Below are 17,847 nucleotides of genomic sequence, written 5' to 3' on the forward strand. Positions count from 1 at the left end.
GAGTATAAAAATGTTGTTTGTAACAAAGCTAAAGGTTTTGTTCTTTTTATGAATAATTAGATGAATAATGACAATTCTAGAATTAATTTTCACAGGTCTACCATGCTGAGTGCTCTTGACAATGTTTCGTTTTTTACCTCAGTTGACCTTAGGTACCTTATATTCAGTGCATACATTTCCTGTTAGGTATCCTTTTTGTACCAACACTTCTACAATATCCATCACTATCTCTCGCCAGGTTCTCATTCACACCTGCAGCGAGTGGGGTGATGTGTGCAACATGCTTTACCCATGGCACAACACTGAGACCAGAATTTTTTATAATCACCATCACCATCTGGCCACTAGCCATGCTTCATTTTGCTCGATATTTATTACAAGATGGGACAGTATTGCTGAGCCACTAATGCCACATTAAAGTGGATCAATTCAATGACATTGTGAAACACCTGGTTGGTTTTAATTGATTTAATTTGTCTATCGCTACATCAACAGAAAAAAATTCAATGAATCAATTCTCGTTAAGAAGGAGAATCAGAATAATTGTCAAGCTTTTCATACAAGAGCACTGAGCCTCATTTCTAAAACAGACTTCCCGTATTGAGTTGTTGGAGAGAGCAAAAGTTCTGTGTCAATGACATAATGTCATAGGGTGATTCTTTCCCTGTCATCAGACATAAAATGGCAGTTACTCATTTTTGGTGATTGAACATGGGATCCAACCCACTTGATATATACCGTTTCAGTGAGGTTATGTGGTCCAGTGGTATGACTCTCGCTTTTGAATCGGAAGGTCCTGGGTTCGAGCCTCGCTCAGTGCATTGTTGAGTCCTTGGAAAAGGCTCTTTACTCACATTCTCTTACCGTACTCAGGTGTAAAATGAGTACCTGGCCATAAACAGTGTTGTCTTTGTGTGGAAAAAAATGTAATATCGCCTAGCAGGCGTTGTGTTCCGTCCTACATATTAAATGTTGCTGTTGCTCAGGCACCCCTTGTAAAGCGCTTTGAGTATGTTTAGTGGATATTGCGCTATATAAAAGCTCAATTTTTTAATTTTTTAATTTAAAAAAAAAAATTTTTTAAGCAGCCCAGAAAAAAGTCCTGAGGTGATTTTAAATGATAACGACATGGATGTCCTTTTCAACAATTCCCTATGGAAAAGAAATCAATAAGAAATAGCTAAGGGAATAAATACACCTACCCTATGAGCTTGACCTGTGAACAACCGTTTTCATAAAGAGAAAAATCACAATGGGGTTAACATGGGTCAAGGTTAAAAAAAAAAAAAAAATCTCAACTGACCCGACGGAACTGACAATGTTCTTCTCTATTAACTTATGTGTTCCATGTGGTACAGTATACAAACAACAATTAATGTTGGAACTAATATTACATACAGTAGGTATAGTAGTCCTTCAGAGCCATTACGCCCATGGAGCCAGAGTCTATTCCAGTTTTTATAGCATGACACGGACAATAGCAATTGTTTGATACCCTTTGGATAGGACAATAGTCTATTGCAAAGTACTTTCTGCCAGATCTAACACACTCAGCTACCCAATAAAATCTGTGTGAGCATGGGTGTCAGATTTAACTCAGTCCCTTTGTGTATGAAGCGAGAGCTCTATCAACTGAGCTATTGCGACCCCACACACATGGCAAATAATGCATACAAATAGATATTAATAGGTTTGATTGAGATCAAGTTGGCAAGGGTACGGTTATTAGGGTCTATGTGTTTAATATGAATTAATCTCTTTTCTCCCTCTTTAGAAACTGAATGAAGAGGCTCTGGCCCACGCCACTATGCAGTACAATATTCAAGTGACCTCTCTGAGAACTGATGTGGGGAATGCCAGCGCTGCTTTAGAGAAGGAGAGAGCTGCCAAGGACAAGCTAGAGGCTGAGGTAAGGTTATTCAAAAACTCAACATATTGATTTTTTTGTTTTTATTTAAATTATTCAAATCATACTGGTTCAAATATTTTAGGGCTTTTTGTCCTCCGAAAATGTTTATGGGTGAACGTATCAGTAAAAAAATGCTTCTATGATATTGTAAGGACTTGGATGTCAAACATAAATAGAGAAAGAAATATTCTTTCTTCTATATCTTGGACTTTAAAGGATGCTTCTTCTTCCTCACCTCATACCCCTCTACCTACAAATTATGATCATGATGGTGGTGGTGGTTGTAATGATGATCAAGATGATGATGATGATGATTATTATTATTATTATATATTATATTATATTATTATTATTATTTTTATTATATTATTATTATTATTATTATTATTATTTATTATTGTTATTATTATTATTATTATTATTGTTATTATTATTATCATTATTATTATTATTATTATTATTATTACTATATTAATAATAATAATAAGTAGCAGCAGAAGCAGCAGCGATAGTAGTCGGAAAGATAAGAATTCCAAATGATTTTGGTCTTTCATATTTTTTTTTCTTTTTTGTTTTATTTATTTATTTATTTATTTATTTATCTAAATTCTTTGTTGCTGTTGATATTCCAGGTGGAATCGTTGAAGACCAGAATTTTAGGAGCCACCCATGAAATGGATAAAACAGTCAGGACTCGCAATGAGATGGAAAGGTTTGTCACTTATGCATTTGGAGTTTTCAGATCTGAGATAATACAGCAATTCATGATTCATAATTTGAATGGTGTGAACATTGTGATATTTAATTCTGATTGTGAGATTTACCCTTTCTCTCCCTTTGTAATGTCATAATTCCTTTTTCTTTTCTTATTCAGAGAACATCGACGTGAGAAAGAACTATGGTCCAGAGATATGGATAGGAAAGAAGAAGAAGTGAATATGTTGAAAGACAATTCGCAGGTATCAACTTGTTGTATCAGGAATTAAAATGTTATATTTCCTATATCTATCACCATTCTTAAGGTACAAGTCAATCACATGAAAATTACATTCTGAAAAATAAATAATTCAATAACATTTAGAAATCAATTACAAATAAATAAGAAGGTAATATATTATTTAATCCTCCGCCTCGAAACGGCATTAATTTTTGATTTTTGGTACCCAATCATAGCTTATTGTATGCTTTAAAATTTGTTACCAAATTTATAAAATTCTGATTATTCATTGCCGAGATATGACCGTTTGAAGTAGGGAGAGTGTATGATAAATAAATTGAAATGCCAACAATTTTATGACATTGCTCACTTTTTGAAGAATTTTTGATATTTAAATATAGAATCAATGACATAAGAATTATTAATGTGACATTTTTGTCTTATTTAATAGAGGATATACGATTTCAAAATGCCAAAAGTTAAAGAAGGGTTTATAATTTCAAGGTACAATTTTGAAACTACGTGAAGCTGGGTGGGCAAGGAAAGAGGATGAGAGAGAAAGAGAAAGAATGAGAGAGTAAAATACACACACACACACACACACACGTGAGAGAGAGAGAGAGAGAGAGAGAGAGAGAGAGAGAGAGAGAGAGAGAGAGAGAGAGAGGAGCGAGAGGGGGAGGGGAGAGAGACTGCTTATGTATTAAGAGGGCGGGAGAGAAATAGAGTAAAGATTGTGTGTGTGTGTGTGTGTGTGTTTATTTGTGAAAAAAACTAAAGGGAGACGGAGAGAGTGAGGTAGACACGAAGAAAGGAGTGGAGGTGGAGCAAAGAATTGTAGGGATAGTTTAAGAAAGCATTTTGTTTCAAAGTAAGTCGTAGTCAATCAACTGGAAACATATTGACCAATGAGATTGGAGTTAAAGAAATGGGCTGGTCAAATTGTTCATTTCATTGTTTCCATTTTGAGTCAGATGACAGCTTGAGGAGGAGGGGGTGGGGCTTATTGTGTAATGACTTACATGAAGATGAAGACAGGTTATTGAATCTCTCAAGTTTTTCTTAGCATTCACCCACATTGTTGATTGTCTAAAAATACTCCCCCCCGCTTCTTTCAGTATACAAAGAAAGCATGACAAAACAAACATCTCTCTCTCTCTCTCTCTCTCTCTCTCTCTCTCTCTCTCTCTCTCTCTCTCTCTCTCTCTCTGTTTGTCCCTCTCTCCTTTTCATCTTTCTATCTATCTATCTATCTATCTATTTATCCATTAATAGGTCTGTCTCTCTGTCTGTTTATCTATCCATACATTTAACTTTTTTCATTTTTTAGTTACACGTATTTCCATCATCGGCAGTTCATTAATTGTTTAAGACTCTATTTACTATTCTGCTTTTGTACTTAAAAGTAAATGTTTATCCTACAACAGTCTCTGTAAGTGTAAGATTAGGCAACTGTTGTCCTATTAAAGTCTTAGCATGTCCTATAATTTCATGAATAAAGAAAGAGAGACAAAGGGCCCTCACCCCGACCATTAATCAATGCAGCAAGACAAAGAAATAATAGCACGTGGTGTGTAACAAAATGCTCAAAAACTCACATATGTAACACACGCATGCTGATGTCATGACACATCGCCCGAGCATTTTAATGGCCGATGGCGCATGTGATGAACTTTGACCAATCAGAATCGTTCATTTATAAGGTTGTCAGGGAAAAACCTAGACTTGTTTACAGTTTTTAAAGTTCATTATTGGTTGGACCATGAAATTGTGGAAACAGTCATGCTTTCTTTGAGATAGATAAAGACACGCCCTTTGCTGTGATATCTTACACGCTATTGGAGGAGGAAAAGACTTGGTATTACTTGGAAAGGGTGGATCTCTGAGAGAACGTCAACTCTCATTGTGAATGTGTCACTGATAGTTGCATTATTAAACTTGAAATTTTTATAACCTATCATCAATATTTATGTTGAATTATTATGTTTTCATGTAGAAAAATGATTGCACACTTTAATACCAGTTTTCTTCGTTTTCCAAATCCTGACTTAATACTGCTTCGAGGCGTAGGATCACATATTTATAAATGAGTTGACCTGAATAGATATTTTTCATTCTTTCTTTCTTTTATTTTTATTTTTATTTTTAAAATAAAAATAGATAAATAAACCATAACAATAACTGATTCATTCACTCTCTTCAGCATCTCAACCAACGTTTGCATTCAATGGAGTCCAAGCTTAATTCCATGGAAAGCGAGGTGAGAAAAATAGATATTTGATTGTTTTGTATGGTGAAAGATTTAAACTCAAAAAGAATATTCTTTACATACTTTTTTATTTATTTATTTATTTTTTTTTTTGGGGGGGGGGGGGAAAGAGAGAAATAACAAAAGGCAAGAGACAAAAAAACCCCAAAAAAACCCAGAAAAATAAACAAACCAAAACAGCATATACAATAATAATAAAAAACACAAAAGACTGTCACTGAGAAGTTGGGCTGTGCATTATCTCTCTGCGATCACACTTTGATATCAGATTCTTTTTTAAGATCTATAAAACAAAGAGGAAACACTGATTTATGATTTTTCACAATGGAGGGATTTAGTCATGTCATAGATTATGACAAGGAGTAGGAGGAAATTTATTATTGATGATGATGATGATGATGATGGTGGTGATGGTGATGATGATGAGGAGGATAATGATAATGCTGCTGCTGCTGCTGCTGATGATGATGATGATGATGATGATGCTGATGATATTGAGGAGGATGATGATGGTGATGATGAAGATGATTAATGATAATACAACTAACTTTGCTGTCTAGCTGCATGTGTCAAACACCTCCTTGATGGAAAGAACAGCCCAGTTACAACAGATGAAGCATGACTATGACCGCAGTGTACAGGCCCACTCCTCCTTAGAGCAGAATTCTCGTCTAGACAAAGAGCAAAATGCCAAGCTACAGGCCAAGGTTGAAAATATGCAGGAAAGGTAAAGCAAAGTAACATACAGAATCTTATACTGCTCATAAAATCCTATGAGAATAAACAAGAAAATAAGAGAATTGTATTTATTATAATACAGTCTTTTGTTTTAACTTAAAAAATGTTATTCTGTCATTAGACCAAGACAGTTTTAGAGGTATGAAATGGGAACAGATATGTGGTGTTGATGACCAGGTGGTACATTGTCTCATCCTGTAATACAGTCATGCAATTTTACCCGATGTGTAAAACACTTGAAGCTCATTACCAACCTGACTCAAGTGTGAATGAGTACCTGGTAATAGACAATTGCGAGGCAACTTGGACTGTATGAAATGAAAATTTATTCCAAACGGTCATCTGGAAGAATAAATGAAGTGTTGAGTGGAATGAGTGTTGTGAAGCGATGGAAATGCATGATTATAATGTGTCATGCTGCTTGACTGGTTTTGACACAATTTTACAGGAGAGACAAAAAAAGTTATTGCACACATTCTTGACGAAAAGTGATATCTGTCATGTGTTTAATATATGATATTTATACTGCACCTAGCCACCCCTAATGAGTGGGAGTTTACTGGAAATGCGTTCTGAACATTACAAGGTAACCCAAAAAATTTTTTTAAAAAATTCCAATAACATGATTAAAGAATGGCATAGTCTATGATTCTTGTCATGACAGTTTTATTTTAATTTGTCCAGGTTAAGCACTCAACAGCATGAGAATTTGTCACTACGGCAACAGCTAGACAGTGTGAAGCTGTCCGGTGGGGGTCTGCCTGGAAATGATGCCAATGAGAAACTCAACAACATTCTCACCAACCTCAGAGCTGAAAGTGATCGGGTAAGATGAAAAAAAGAACATAAATGGGTGAAAAGGCTTGTATGAACAGGAACAGAGTAAAACAGGGGATATTTTGATCTGTCGTTTTGGATACAGGATGAGGACCAACTGTCAAAATATCTTTGATTTTTGTTTTGTTTCTTTTAAATGAATTTGATATTTTAAAAATCATTTCTGGTTCTTTTAAACACTTTTGTACTTTAGGAGACAGAGGACTTGGAGTATTTTCATGTCCTTGTCTTTAAATAGTGAACTTTAGTAGCAAGTTACCATTCATTAAAACATATAAATATGTTTAGTTGGTTTTTAGATGAAGCTTATGCTGTATAGATAATTTACTTGCTACTTATACACACTTTAGAAAAAAAATGTATCCTCCTGCTTGGCTTGGATACAATTGATGTTGCATAGAGGAACAATAAACTTTATTTTGTTGTTTTCTTTTTTCTTTTATTTATAATTTTCTTCCAAATGTATTTATTAATTTCAGGCCAAAGCTTCTTTGGAAGAGAGAAATAGCACCCTCGTGGAGCAAGTTGCACGTTACAAAGAAGAACTACGTGGATCTGAGGCACGCAGGACCTCCTTAGAGCAGGATCTGAGACGTTTGCATGAGGAACACAGTGACATGGTCAAGAAGTTGTCCTTTGCAGAAGCCTCTCTGCAGTCTGCCCTCAGGGTATTTATCACTGCATGTCATTTACCTAGACTTATCATTCTTTGATCTGAAATTTCATATTTCTTTAGTTTTTAATTTGGGTTTCCTAATAGTTTAATTGGTACAGCATTCCACCCACTTGCAATTTTACTTGTCTCGTTCTGAATACTCATATTTTAGGCAACATAGAGGAATTACCTACTTAATTTTAAATGCTTTTAATATGACTGACAACATCTTTTTATTGACAAGTTTCTAGTGAAAATTAATTGTATTTCATACAATACAATACAGGATACAACAAAAGATAAAAAAAAGGTTAAGGACTTTTAATAAACTAGATAAAAGTCTTTATTTTATTTTAATTGTTATTATGTTGTTTTTTTTCGATGTGGACGGTATAATTAATATACAAGAAATTTCAAGAGTTTATATAAGTATTAAATTCATTTACAAATATATTTTCTTTTGATAAAGATTCAGTCAGTGGATATTACAAATGGCTAAGAACTGTTTCAGAGAATAAGATCAATTAAACAAATGTTGCAATCCCAAGCTTTTTTCATTCTCATATTTTATTTTAAACATTCTTCAGACCAAGGAGCAAGTAGAGCAAGAGAGAGCCCAGCTGAAGGCTGAGATGGAAAAACTCCAGCATCGATTCCAGGCTACTCATGACAAGTCAATTGAGGCTCAGGCCAGGGTGTCTGAGTTGGTAGATAGATTGGAGAAAGCAGAGAATTCCAGCGCATACAGCAACCAGCAACTTTTGAACACCTCTGCCAACATGCAGGCAGTGACAAGGTCCAAGGTAGGGGGCCGAATAGGAAATACATATCATGGAAAGTGTTAGATTTCAGAAATACAGCAGTTATCACCAAATAACCCACGCTGTAATAGATCACCTCATAATAACACAATTCCGCTATTCTCATCTACAGAATTTTGACATTTAAGAACATCCTTTTAATATCCTGCTTCATATTTTTTTTTATTTTCTTTTTTGATAATATTAAATTAGTAATGTCTAATAAATCTTGCTCACCTTCAAATTTCAGACAGAACTAGATGAATCCATGCAACAACTCCACATTGAGAATGCAAGGCTTGAAGCTGAATTGAAGTATGAAAAACAGAGGGCTGATATGTTACACCAGGATTTACAAGACTCACAGAAGGTAAGACTTGGAGCAGATGATGAGGTGAGATTAAGTCAATTTAAATGATATCCATTAATGTTTTGGTTCATTCATTACTTGAAATTATGAGGTTAAGTCTGATGCATGTACAGTTGAAACATACGAGGCAGTTGAATGCATTTGCTTTTTACCACGTTATTCTTTTGATAACTAATCAAAAATACTTCAAAATTTCTCTATCATTGGTCACTTAAAAATGTCTGAATGTGAATCACCCTTTTTAGAATAGATCAATAAGCATGTTATTATTACAATCCAAATATCAAAGACCTTTTCGGTTACATAGAGTTGTCTGTCAAAATTTGGAGAATTGACGACCAAAATCAATGATACAGAGATTCTAACACTGTGATTCGTGTACACAAATAATCAAATGACAGTTATAGAGCAGGCATTTGTGTTATTTTTAATAGGCTGATTGAAGTTCTGTACGATGAAGAACTGGCAGACATTTTAAAAAGTCAAAGAAAAAAAATAATCCATACACATCAGCCTTTTCCAGTCTTACGACATTTTGATGCTAATTTGAACGCTATTATTCATTTTTGTCAACTAATGTTCACCTTGGTAAATTTAATATATTGTTTAATCCAAAATAGTTTAATAATTTGTGTATGATATGGTATTCCTATCCGTAGGTCAGAAACAGTTTGGAAGCCTTGTGTGCCAATTTGAAGTCTAGTTCTGCCCACCTAGAGGAGAAATTAGGGGTGAGCCAATTATTTAAATCAATTTACTACATCGTTCTTAACATTTTTTTTTCTTTTTGAATTATCTTATCGGCTGATTTTGAAATGTGTACGAAATCAATCGATCATTTGTGTGGTTAAATTCAACTTGTTATAGATTTCTTTTTTTTCTTTATTTGAGAAGAGTCTATTATTATTTCAGTGCACATCTTTTAGAGTTAAAAAAAAAAACTATTTTCAGCACCCTTGAGTGTGTGTAGTTTGGAAAATATATCTTTTTTATAACCCTTTCCTCGCCAGGAAAACTTTACCATTCTTACCAAGAGAATGGTAACAGCAATATGACTTTGGCTCTATTGAAGCAACAGTCACCTGCTGTTATTCTCCTTTGATGAATTTTGTCAAATATGAATTTTGTCAAATATGATCGTCTACCTTAAGACATCTGAATCTGGTTATTACTCCAGACCTAATAGTATTCCCATAAGAGAACTGTAGTATTAATGCAACCTGGACTTCAATGAAGTTTATGTCGTATTGCTGTAGTTATCCTCGCAGTGAATACTACTATAAATATTTTCAGGTAAACACAAACCCAGCTTGCAAAGGATTAAAGACAAAACATGGCTTTCTACTTTTTTTTTTCTTGATTATCATCGTTATAACAGAATTTTTTTTTTCTCTGTTTTTAAAAAATCATTATTTCCCTTATTTTTCTGTTAAACAGATGGACTTTAGTCCAAACCATTCTCATTGTATTATGTTTTCTTTTTCTTCGTCTTATGAACCTTTTTGGTTTTTCTTAATCATTTACTGGTCTTCTATAACAATTTACTTTCAACTTTAAAAGATTTGTCTTGAGATGGGTCCTAACACTCTTGGAAGTGGTTATATGATTTAGATAAATCATGTTGAATTATTGTATTGAATTATTTATCAGGATGAAACCGATGGCAGACTAGATGTAAGTGATATCATAGCAAGATGACCACAATCATTCTACTATCCCAGCTGTATCTTAACTAATCAGTAGTGCCTGACTAATATTTTATCGGGTTGTAGATAGACCGTAATAGTATTATCATGATTAAATGACCACTGCTTACAAAACACCCAGTATATAACCATATTTTTTTGGTCATTTTATTTGTAATGAAAGAATTATTTTTTTTGTAGTGGCAAATTTTATGAAATATTTTTTTTTCAGAGCTTCATGAAAACTAACACTTGGTTATTATTCATAAGATCAAACACACGAAAATGAACATTTAAAAAAATCAATTTTTTAGGGGTTTTAATTAATTTTCTTTTTTTTTTCCCCAGTCATCTTAATTCTACTTCAAATTATATATTTTGTTTTGAAATCCATAAAAAAAAAAAAAAAGTAGGAATTTTTAAAAAATCTCAACAAACTAATAGTTGTTTAAATTTGTCAAGTGGAAATTCTTTTTATTTATCTATTATTTTTCCTTTTGGATAGGGATTTTATTTTATTACTCTAGAACTAATCCTTGTTTTCTGTCCTGAACTGTTTTTTTTTCCTTCTTTACTTTACCTGTTCCTTATAATTCATATTCTTGTATTAAACCATCACTATCGTCATCAGCTATTTTTATATTGTAAAAGTATTGCCAGAGGGATTATGAATGTTTTTTTTCACAATTGAGCTAGTGTGCAGCATTTTCTAGTGTAACTACTGGTGTATGAAGAAATGTAAGATTGTCTTTTTGTCTTATTTATTTTTTATAACTTACAAAATGTAATCTCATAGCAATATTTATCTTACCGATAAGTTAGTCGGATGCTTTGAGACACAGTCCTGACAATTACAGTCCAATGTTGTTTCAATTTACATTATTTATGTTGGTGTGTATGTCATGCATGATGTTTAGATGGAAACAGCAGCGAGAGTTTTATACGAGGGAGAAGCGAAAGAGCACAAGACCCTGTTTGATCAGGAAAACAAGATAAGATCAAAGTTGGGATTGCGGGTGAGAGGAAATTTGTATTGAATGGATGAGCAAAAAAAAAAACAAAAAAGAAAACGTTTTGAATATGTTTTATGGGAGAAATGTACAGCAAGTTGTAGGTTACTATAAGACACTGCCTGAAACTAGAGTTTAAAACAATAATGGCAAAAATAAAATAATAAAATAATAGAAAAAAAAAATAGAATAAAAATTGGAAGGGTTAAATATTGGAATTTGACAAAATTGTTACTGATAAATATTTTACTTTTTGACATTTGTCAGCCAATTATAGATAAAATTTGCAATAAATTTGTCTTAAATTATAAATTCTAACAATTGTCTAGAAGAGCTACCACAGGGTAGTGATGGAAACTGCAAATATGGTTTAAATTTATAATCAAATTATATCTTCCACTCGATACTAATGAAAAATTATTCCATGAGTCTATTTTCATGAAACCTGCAAATTTCAGAATAAGATGCTTCTTTTGAATTGCCAAAATTACAAATATAAGAGTTTCTTCAGACTGGAAAGTCTCAAGCTCTATTTTTTAAGATGGTTATTTGGCCAGGCAACTTTTCTTTCTTTTTTTTTCTTCTTCTTCTTTCTTTTAAAAAAATCTAACACTGTCATTGCAATTTACTCTGTGTCTTTTGTCGAGTTGAAAACCAATGGGTAGATTTTCTTTCCTCATTTCTGACCAATAGTTTTTAGCAGAGCTACAGTAGATAAAACTTATAATAAATACAAAATCTGGTCGGTATCCATGCAGCTAAACTAGTTTTATAGGTAAATTATTTACTATTAAATTATAGACTGTGATATTGCACCCAGAAGAAACGATTTATTTTAACCCTTTAAATCATATTTTCTTAAATCATGTATCACTATGGCTGCAGGCCACATCGTTTTTATTTAGAGATTCTTATTGCAATGCCCTTCTGGCTTGAATTAATCAAGCCTTGGTCACATCTGCGTAACAGCTCTCTTTCTGAACACAATAAAATATGGTTTCCTGTTAGTGTAAAATTAAAACTAGTCTGTAAAAGGTTAAGTAAAAGAATCCATATACATATCTATTATTCTTAGGTTTAATATTACAACTTGCTATACGTAGATATCTCCCTTGAATTTTTTCGTTTCACTCACAGCATGGTATTATCACAAGACATGGAAATTCGTTCATATATCTTTTATTTCATAACTAATTTGAACTCTTTTTTCCTTGATGTATTACTTGACTGGGGGTATTGGAATGGCATGCATTTTGTATATGGCTAGTTTTTACTTATCACAGCTTTCCAATGATGTTTGTTGTTTTTTATTGTATGGCATTATATCATATGGATATGGTCAAATTACGTTCGTTCCTTTCTTTAATATTATTGTTTTATGTTTGGACAATTCATGTTTTTATTTGTTTCAAATATTTTTTATTTCCTCACCTTAGTGAATGAAGATATTTTTTTCAAAAGAATATTCTAAAATTGATTTTATTTAAAGTCTTATTTATTCGAGACAACAGAAAAATAATTAAGACAAAACAGAAATAGACAGAAAGAAAGAGAGAGATAGATTGATAGATAGATAGATAGATAAATAGATAGAGAGAGAGAGAGAGAGAGAGAGTGAGAGAGAGAGAGAGAGAGAGAGAGAGTGAGAGAGAGAGAGAGAGAGAGGAGTGAGAGAGAGAGAGAGAGAGAGAGGAGAGGAGAGGAGAGAGAGAGAGAGAGAGAGAGAGAGAGAGATTACTGTATTGGAGTTTGTCAGAGAAATTTTTTCCCTATATCAGCTCACATATATGTTAAATTAAAAAAAAAATATAACAATTTTTTTTCTGGCATATTTCAGTTCTCGTTAAAATTGTATCTGTCCTTTTGATATTTTATTTTGGTGATGGGCTCAATAGATTTTCACTTAAATATTTTCATTAATTTAATTCATCTCTCTTTTTTTTCATAACTATTTACATTCATTCTTTTTTCTCTGTTTCAATAATATTCCTTGCATGTTTTATTTTCATCACGTTGTCCTCACCAATGGCCTCATGAAGGCTTTGCTTCATTTTATGTTTAAATCCATGTTTCAGAATTTTTTTTAAAATGTCATTATTTAAAGGTAACAAAATATTTTTTATCGCTATTCCTTCTCTTATCACAGAAAGAAAATTGAAAACGGCTCTCACTGTCATTTTTATATTTAATTTTGGAACTCTTCTGTACCAAATGTCAAATTGATCAAATTGATAAACATTTAATTACATCCTATTTTTCCAAAGCACTACTATCCAGACAGGTAATGGAAAAAATGTCATGGTAACACTTATCTTTATTAATTGAACTCAGCTTAAAACATTTAGCAAGTAAAAACAACCCACAAAGAAATTTAAAAAATTGTATGTAGTTTATAGATGAAAGTTTGGGATGTTATTTTCGGCTGGTTATTATTATTATTATTATTATTATTATTATTATTATTATTACTATTATTATTATTATTTTTATATTACGTCAATATTGCTATCAAAAAATCACATGAAACAAAAAATGTACAGCCACTGTCTTTTTTCTTTTAAACCTTCAAGGATTTCCTTACTAGTAATCATACCATATTGTTAGTTGTACATATAAACCTTGTAGCTAAAGGTGAATTATGGGTTTATTTATAATAATTGAAATAGAGAATAGTTAAATTCGGTCATGACAATGATAACCATAACATTTAACTTTAGGTTAAGAGATTTTAAACTATAAAAATGGAGTTAATATCCTTTCAATATTTCCTAAATTTTTTTTCCATTCTTTCCAGATTGCTGATTTAGAGAGAAACAAAAATGTTACAGAATCAAAACTAGGAGAGGTAAGCGTAATGAAAATTTTACTGCGGAAATGGTCTAATTTTTAAATATTTCTGATTATTATTTTTATTCAAACTAAGTTTTTGGTGTCTGGTTCACATTGACACAATACCATATGGAAGTGTTTACTCACAAATAAATATGTTTTAAAATAAAGAAAATGGGAATCTCATTTTTGTGTTACTTATCTTGAAAGAATAATTAATCCTTTACGATGCGGAATGTCTTTAGCCTGACCTGCAATTATGTCTTGTCATTCTCATTAAGAGTAACACTAGAGATAGGATAGGCTGAGTTCCACTCTCTTACTGAATGTTTGAGCAAAATGGTATTATTATTATTATTATGATTATGGGAAATATGATAAGCCTCACTGGTAAAGAGGGAACAGTGAATTTGAATTGAATCAAAACTCATCGACTTTATATTTTACAGGAAAAGTCAAAAGCTGACATGGCAAATGGAGAGAGGAAAATGCTGGAATCCAGGCTTCAGGCTGAGATTGACAAGTATGTACATTGTTAAACTTGACAGTTCTAATTGTCATAATATTATTGTTTACACAACTAAATCTACTGATGCGGTTTTTGACAGATCAATAATGGGATCAGATTTTGATTGCCACATAATTGATGAACCTGACATTTATTACTAAAGAACTTATTGCTATGGGGTAGATTTCACATTTGCTGATCGGTTTTTTATCTTACACTTAAAATAAAATTATATCTTTCTATTATCACTAAGAAAACAGCAACAGTGATGCACCCTAATTTAATTAAGTTGCATAAAATTTACTGCTTTTTAAAATATTAGGAAAAATTTTTTTTTTGAGAAAACCAATATAGTCAAAAGTGACAAGCGAAAGAAAAAGTAAGAAATGGTAATTTGCAAGATTTTCTCTGTTGCTGGTGCAACCTCTGGATAACGACATTGCCTGGGACTGGAAAATTATGTTGTTATCCAGGGGTGTCATTATTCCAGGATTTTCACGATGGCGGAAAGGGGTGTGTGGTGAGACCCGTGTGATGCATGGACCAGTACCTGATAGAAGACACATCCCAAGAATGTTAGAATGCGTAAATCTCATGTTTACATAGGGTATCCAATTAGGCTTTCACTCTCAATGTGTATTGCCATTGTTTCAATCGTAAGCAGTGCTTGAATGCCATTTACCAAAACTAAGAACAGAGATCCACACATCTAGTTTCGATTGTACTTAATTAAAATTCATGTAATACTCCTGAGTTTTGAATACCAAAATTTTTATTTAAGTGCACCACAATTTTTAAGCACTTAAAATTAGTAGATCTTGCTATATTAAAAAACCCCCCGAAAACTGGTATTAACCACAATAATTTTGACTGATGTTTAGAAAAATAACTGATTTTTCAAATGAAAATAATAAAGTGAAAGAGCTGTTATTGTTTTCCAAAATATTAATAGACCTTAAATATCCATAATTGCCCCCATTGGACCCGCATTGCCTGATATCAGATAACCTCCTCTAACCTCAGACAGGTTGCTAAAATGGAAGGTTAATGGACCCTTGAGAGTTCCATCCAATGATAAACTTCTTTTGCAGTGGTTTCATATGATTTCACACAGTGTTGGAAACCTGTGTTATTGGTCGGTAACAAAGTGATCTCATTGGGAAGAGAAAAAAAAAGTGTTTTTTAATTGTTAAGAGTCCGAAATGACGATGGTCGGGTATCAAGCATCGATGTCATACCGATGTCACTAAACAGGGGTCTTCCTAAGATGCATGTCGCTATTTTCAGGTTTTTATTACTTAAAACACATAGCAAAAAAAAAAATCAGGACCAGAGGTCATTGTCGCTATCCAGGTGTTGTTGTTATTCAGAAGTGTCGTTGTCCAGAAGTTGCACTGTGCTGAAGGTCTTAAATGAAAAGAATGAGTGACAAGTGTGAGCAGGGGTGGGGGGCTGTTTTATGCTGTGTTTTCAGGTAAGGAACACATCAACATAATGCTACACCTAACTTAAATTATTTGGCCAACTGTTGCTGGGGAAATGAGTGAATAAATGTAAAAATCTTGGAACATGACAATTTTCGAAAAATAAGTTGACCTGGGTGTGCAGGTTTATATAATCTATAAAAGTTAATATTTATTTATTTGAAAAAAGATTTTTTTGGGATAAACGATGTGTCCGTATTATTCTCTTTCTATCATTGTACATTGCAATAAACAATTCTTTACAGAAATCAACTCCTTCAAAGGGATGTAAACACATTGAAACAGCACTTAAAGTCAGCAAAGATTAAATTGAAGGTAAATTGTACAAAGCAAAAAGCAATATTTAACACATTTTTCTCTTGCATCTCTTAAGAGTTATGATTTATTCTTTTTTTACATGTCCACACTTGTGCCATTTTTATCTTCATCATTTTCGTCGTACATCATTTTGGCATCACATGCTGCTTTTTCTTGATCTCTATTTCTCACTATCTTTCACTCTCACACAACATGGCATGTTTACATCAATCCTCATTCTCATTCTTTTGATATTTCCAATTGTAGGAAAAAAGTTATTTCTTTTTTAAAATGAAATTCTTTCTCTGTTTTTTTTTTTTTTTTTATAATTCTGTCTTTACATCATATAATATTAGCTACTGAAAACTATATAATCTAATGCACATTTATCTTAATCTTTATTCATTTTAAAACGATTAAAGGTCAATTCATATGTACTTTTCTATTTTTTTATACCATATATTATAAACATCATAATGATTTTGATGCATATTGTTATATAAATGCTCAGTTTTTCCAGATCAGTATCCACTGTTTGTTAACATTTTGTAAACGGCATATTTTTGATGATAATAATTGTGAGATTATAATAGTGCTCTGATATATATATATATATATATATATTATATATATATATATATATATATATATATATATATATATATATATATATATATATATATTATATATATATATATATATATTATTTAATATTTACCACAATGTTGGAGTCAGTCTACATCGATGTTTCAGGCCTAATCAGCCATCGTCAGGCCTGAAGCATCGATGTAGACTGACTCCAACATTGTGATAAATATTAAAATAATAATTCGCTCCATTGCTACATGTCGAGCACTATCCGTACCATATTTGTATCAAACACGATTCAATATATATATATAGATATATATATATATATATATATAACTTTTGAACATGACTTTAATTCTACACCTAATTGTAATATCCTGACCTCTCAGTCTCCCCGCTATAACGAGTTCCAACCAGATGTGGGCAACTCTGAAATATTTATCTCCACCCCTCGTAACCAGGTAGCCAACCATCAGCACATGTGCTGCTATTTGGAACACAATTTGTTTTTATCATTTGACAGTCACGATGTGATTACAATATTTACAATGAAAATGGCTTATAATTCTAAATGGGCTAGGTTAAAAAATTTTCTCTAATTTTAATGCCATATTTCACCATTTTCACCATAGGAGAAGTAACAATAACGCAACTTGGGAATCCTAAGTTGCATGACTGTTACTGCTCTTTTGGTGAAAACAAGATCATGAAATCTGTAATTATTACTAGTTAAATACAGGGGAGAAAAATATAATTTCAAGAAATTCAATCTTGCTAAATGTTTATGATGGCAGGATATTCCTGTCTGCCAGATATGCAAAAATTATGAGATTCTAATTAAACCACTTAATTTTCAAAACCTGAAGAAAATTATAGCTGATATACCAGTTCTACTGGTTTTCAATCCTTTCAAGATTTTATGCCCTCA

At 32.3% G+C, this 17,847-nt stretch overlaps 1 protein-coding gene across 28 annotated transcripts in view; it reads left to right on the forward strand.

The window, feature by feature from the left end:
- The window catches only part of LOC144974877 (ankyrin repeat domain-containing protein 26-like), a 92,258-nt gene that overhangs the window by 60,783 nt on the left and 13,628 nt on the right, over window positions 1-17,847 (forward strand). For 13 of the 28 annotated variants that reach the window (XM_078918321.1, XM_078918328.1, XM_078918322.1 and 10 more), the window contains 15 exons: window positions 1,775-1,909; window positions 2,542-2,621; window positions 2,784-2,868; window positions 5,050-5,106; window positions 5,676-5,842; window positions 6,538-6,679; window positions 7,170-7,358; window positions 7,933-8,148; window positions 8,396-8,515; window positions 9,175-9,246; window positions 11,118-11,216; window positions 14,005-14,055; window positions 14,489-14,562; window positions 16,277-16,346; window positions 17,309-17,380. In XM_078918321.1, the coding sequence (XP_078774447.1) occupies window positions 1,775-1,909; window positions 2,542-2,621; window positions 2,784-2,868; window positions 5,050-5,106; window positions 5,676-5,842; window positions 6,538-6,679; window positions 7,170-7,358; window positions 7,933-8,148; window positions 8,396-8,515; window positions 9,175-9,246; window positions 11,118-11,216; window positions 14,005-14,055; window positions 14,489-14,562; window positions 16,277-16,346; window positions 17,309-17,380 (1,629 nt within the window). Of the gene's footprint in view, window positions 1-1,774; window positions 1,910-2,541; window positions 2,622-2,783; window positions 2,869-5,049; window positions 5,107-5,675; window positions 5,843-6,537; window positions 6,680-7,169; window positions 7,359-7,932; window positions 8,149-8,395; window positions 8,516-9,174; window positions 9,247-10,165; window positions 10,190-11,117; window positions 11,217-14,004; window positions 14,056-14,488; window positions 14,563-16,276; window positions 16,347-17,308; window positions 17,381-17,847 lie in introns of all 28 variants that reach the window. The other 15 variants (XM_078918330.1, XM_078918331.1, XM_078918313.1 and 12 more) reach the window with 5 other exon arrangements.

This window comes from Berghia stephanieae, chromosome 6, assembly GCF_034508935.2.
Source record: "Berghia stephanieae isolate SIO BIC M18660-M18661 chromosome 6, UCSD_Bste_1.3, whole genome shotgun sequence".
NCBI lineage: Eukaryota > Metazoa > Mollusca > Gastropoda > Nudibranchia > Aeolidiidae > Berghia > Berghia stephanieae.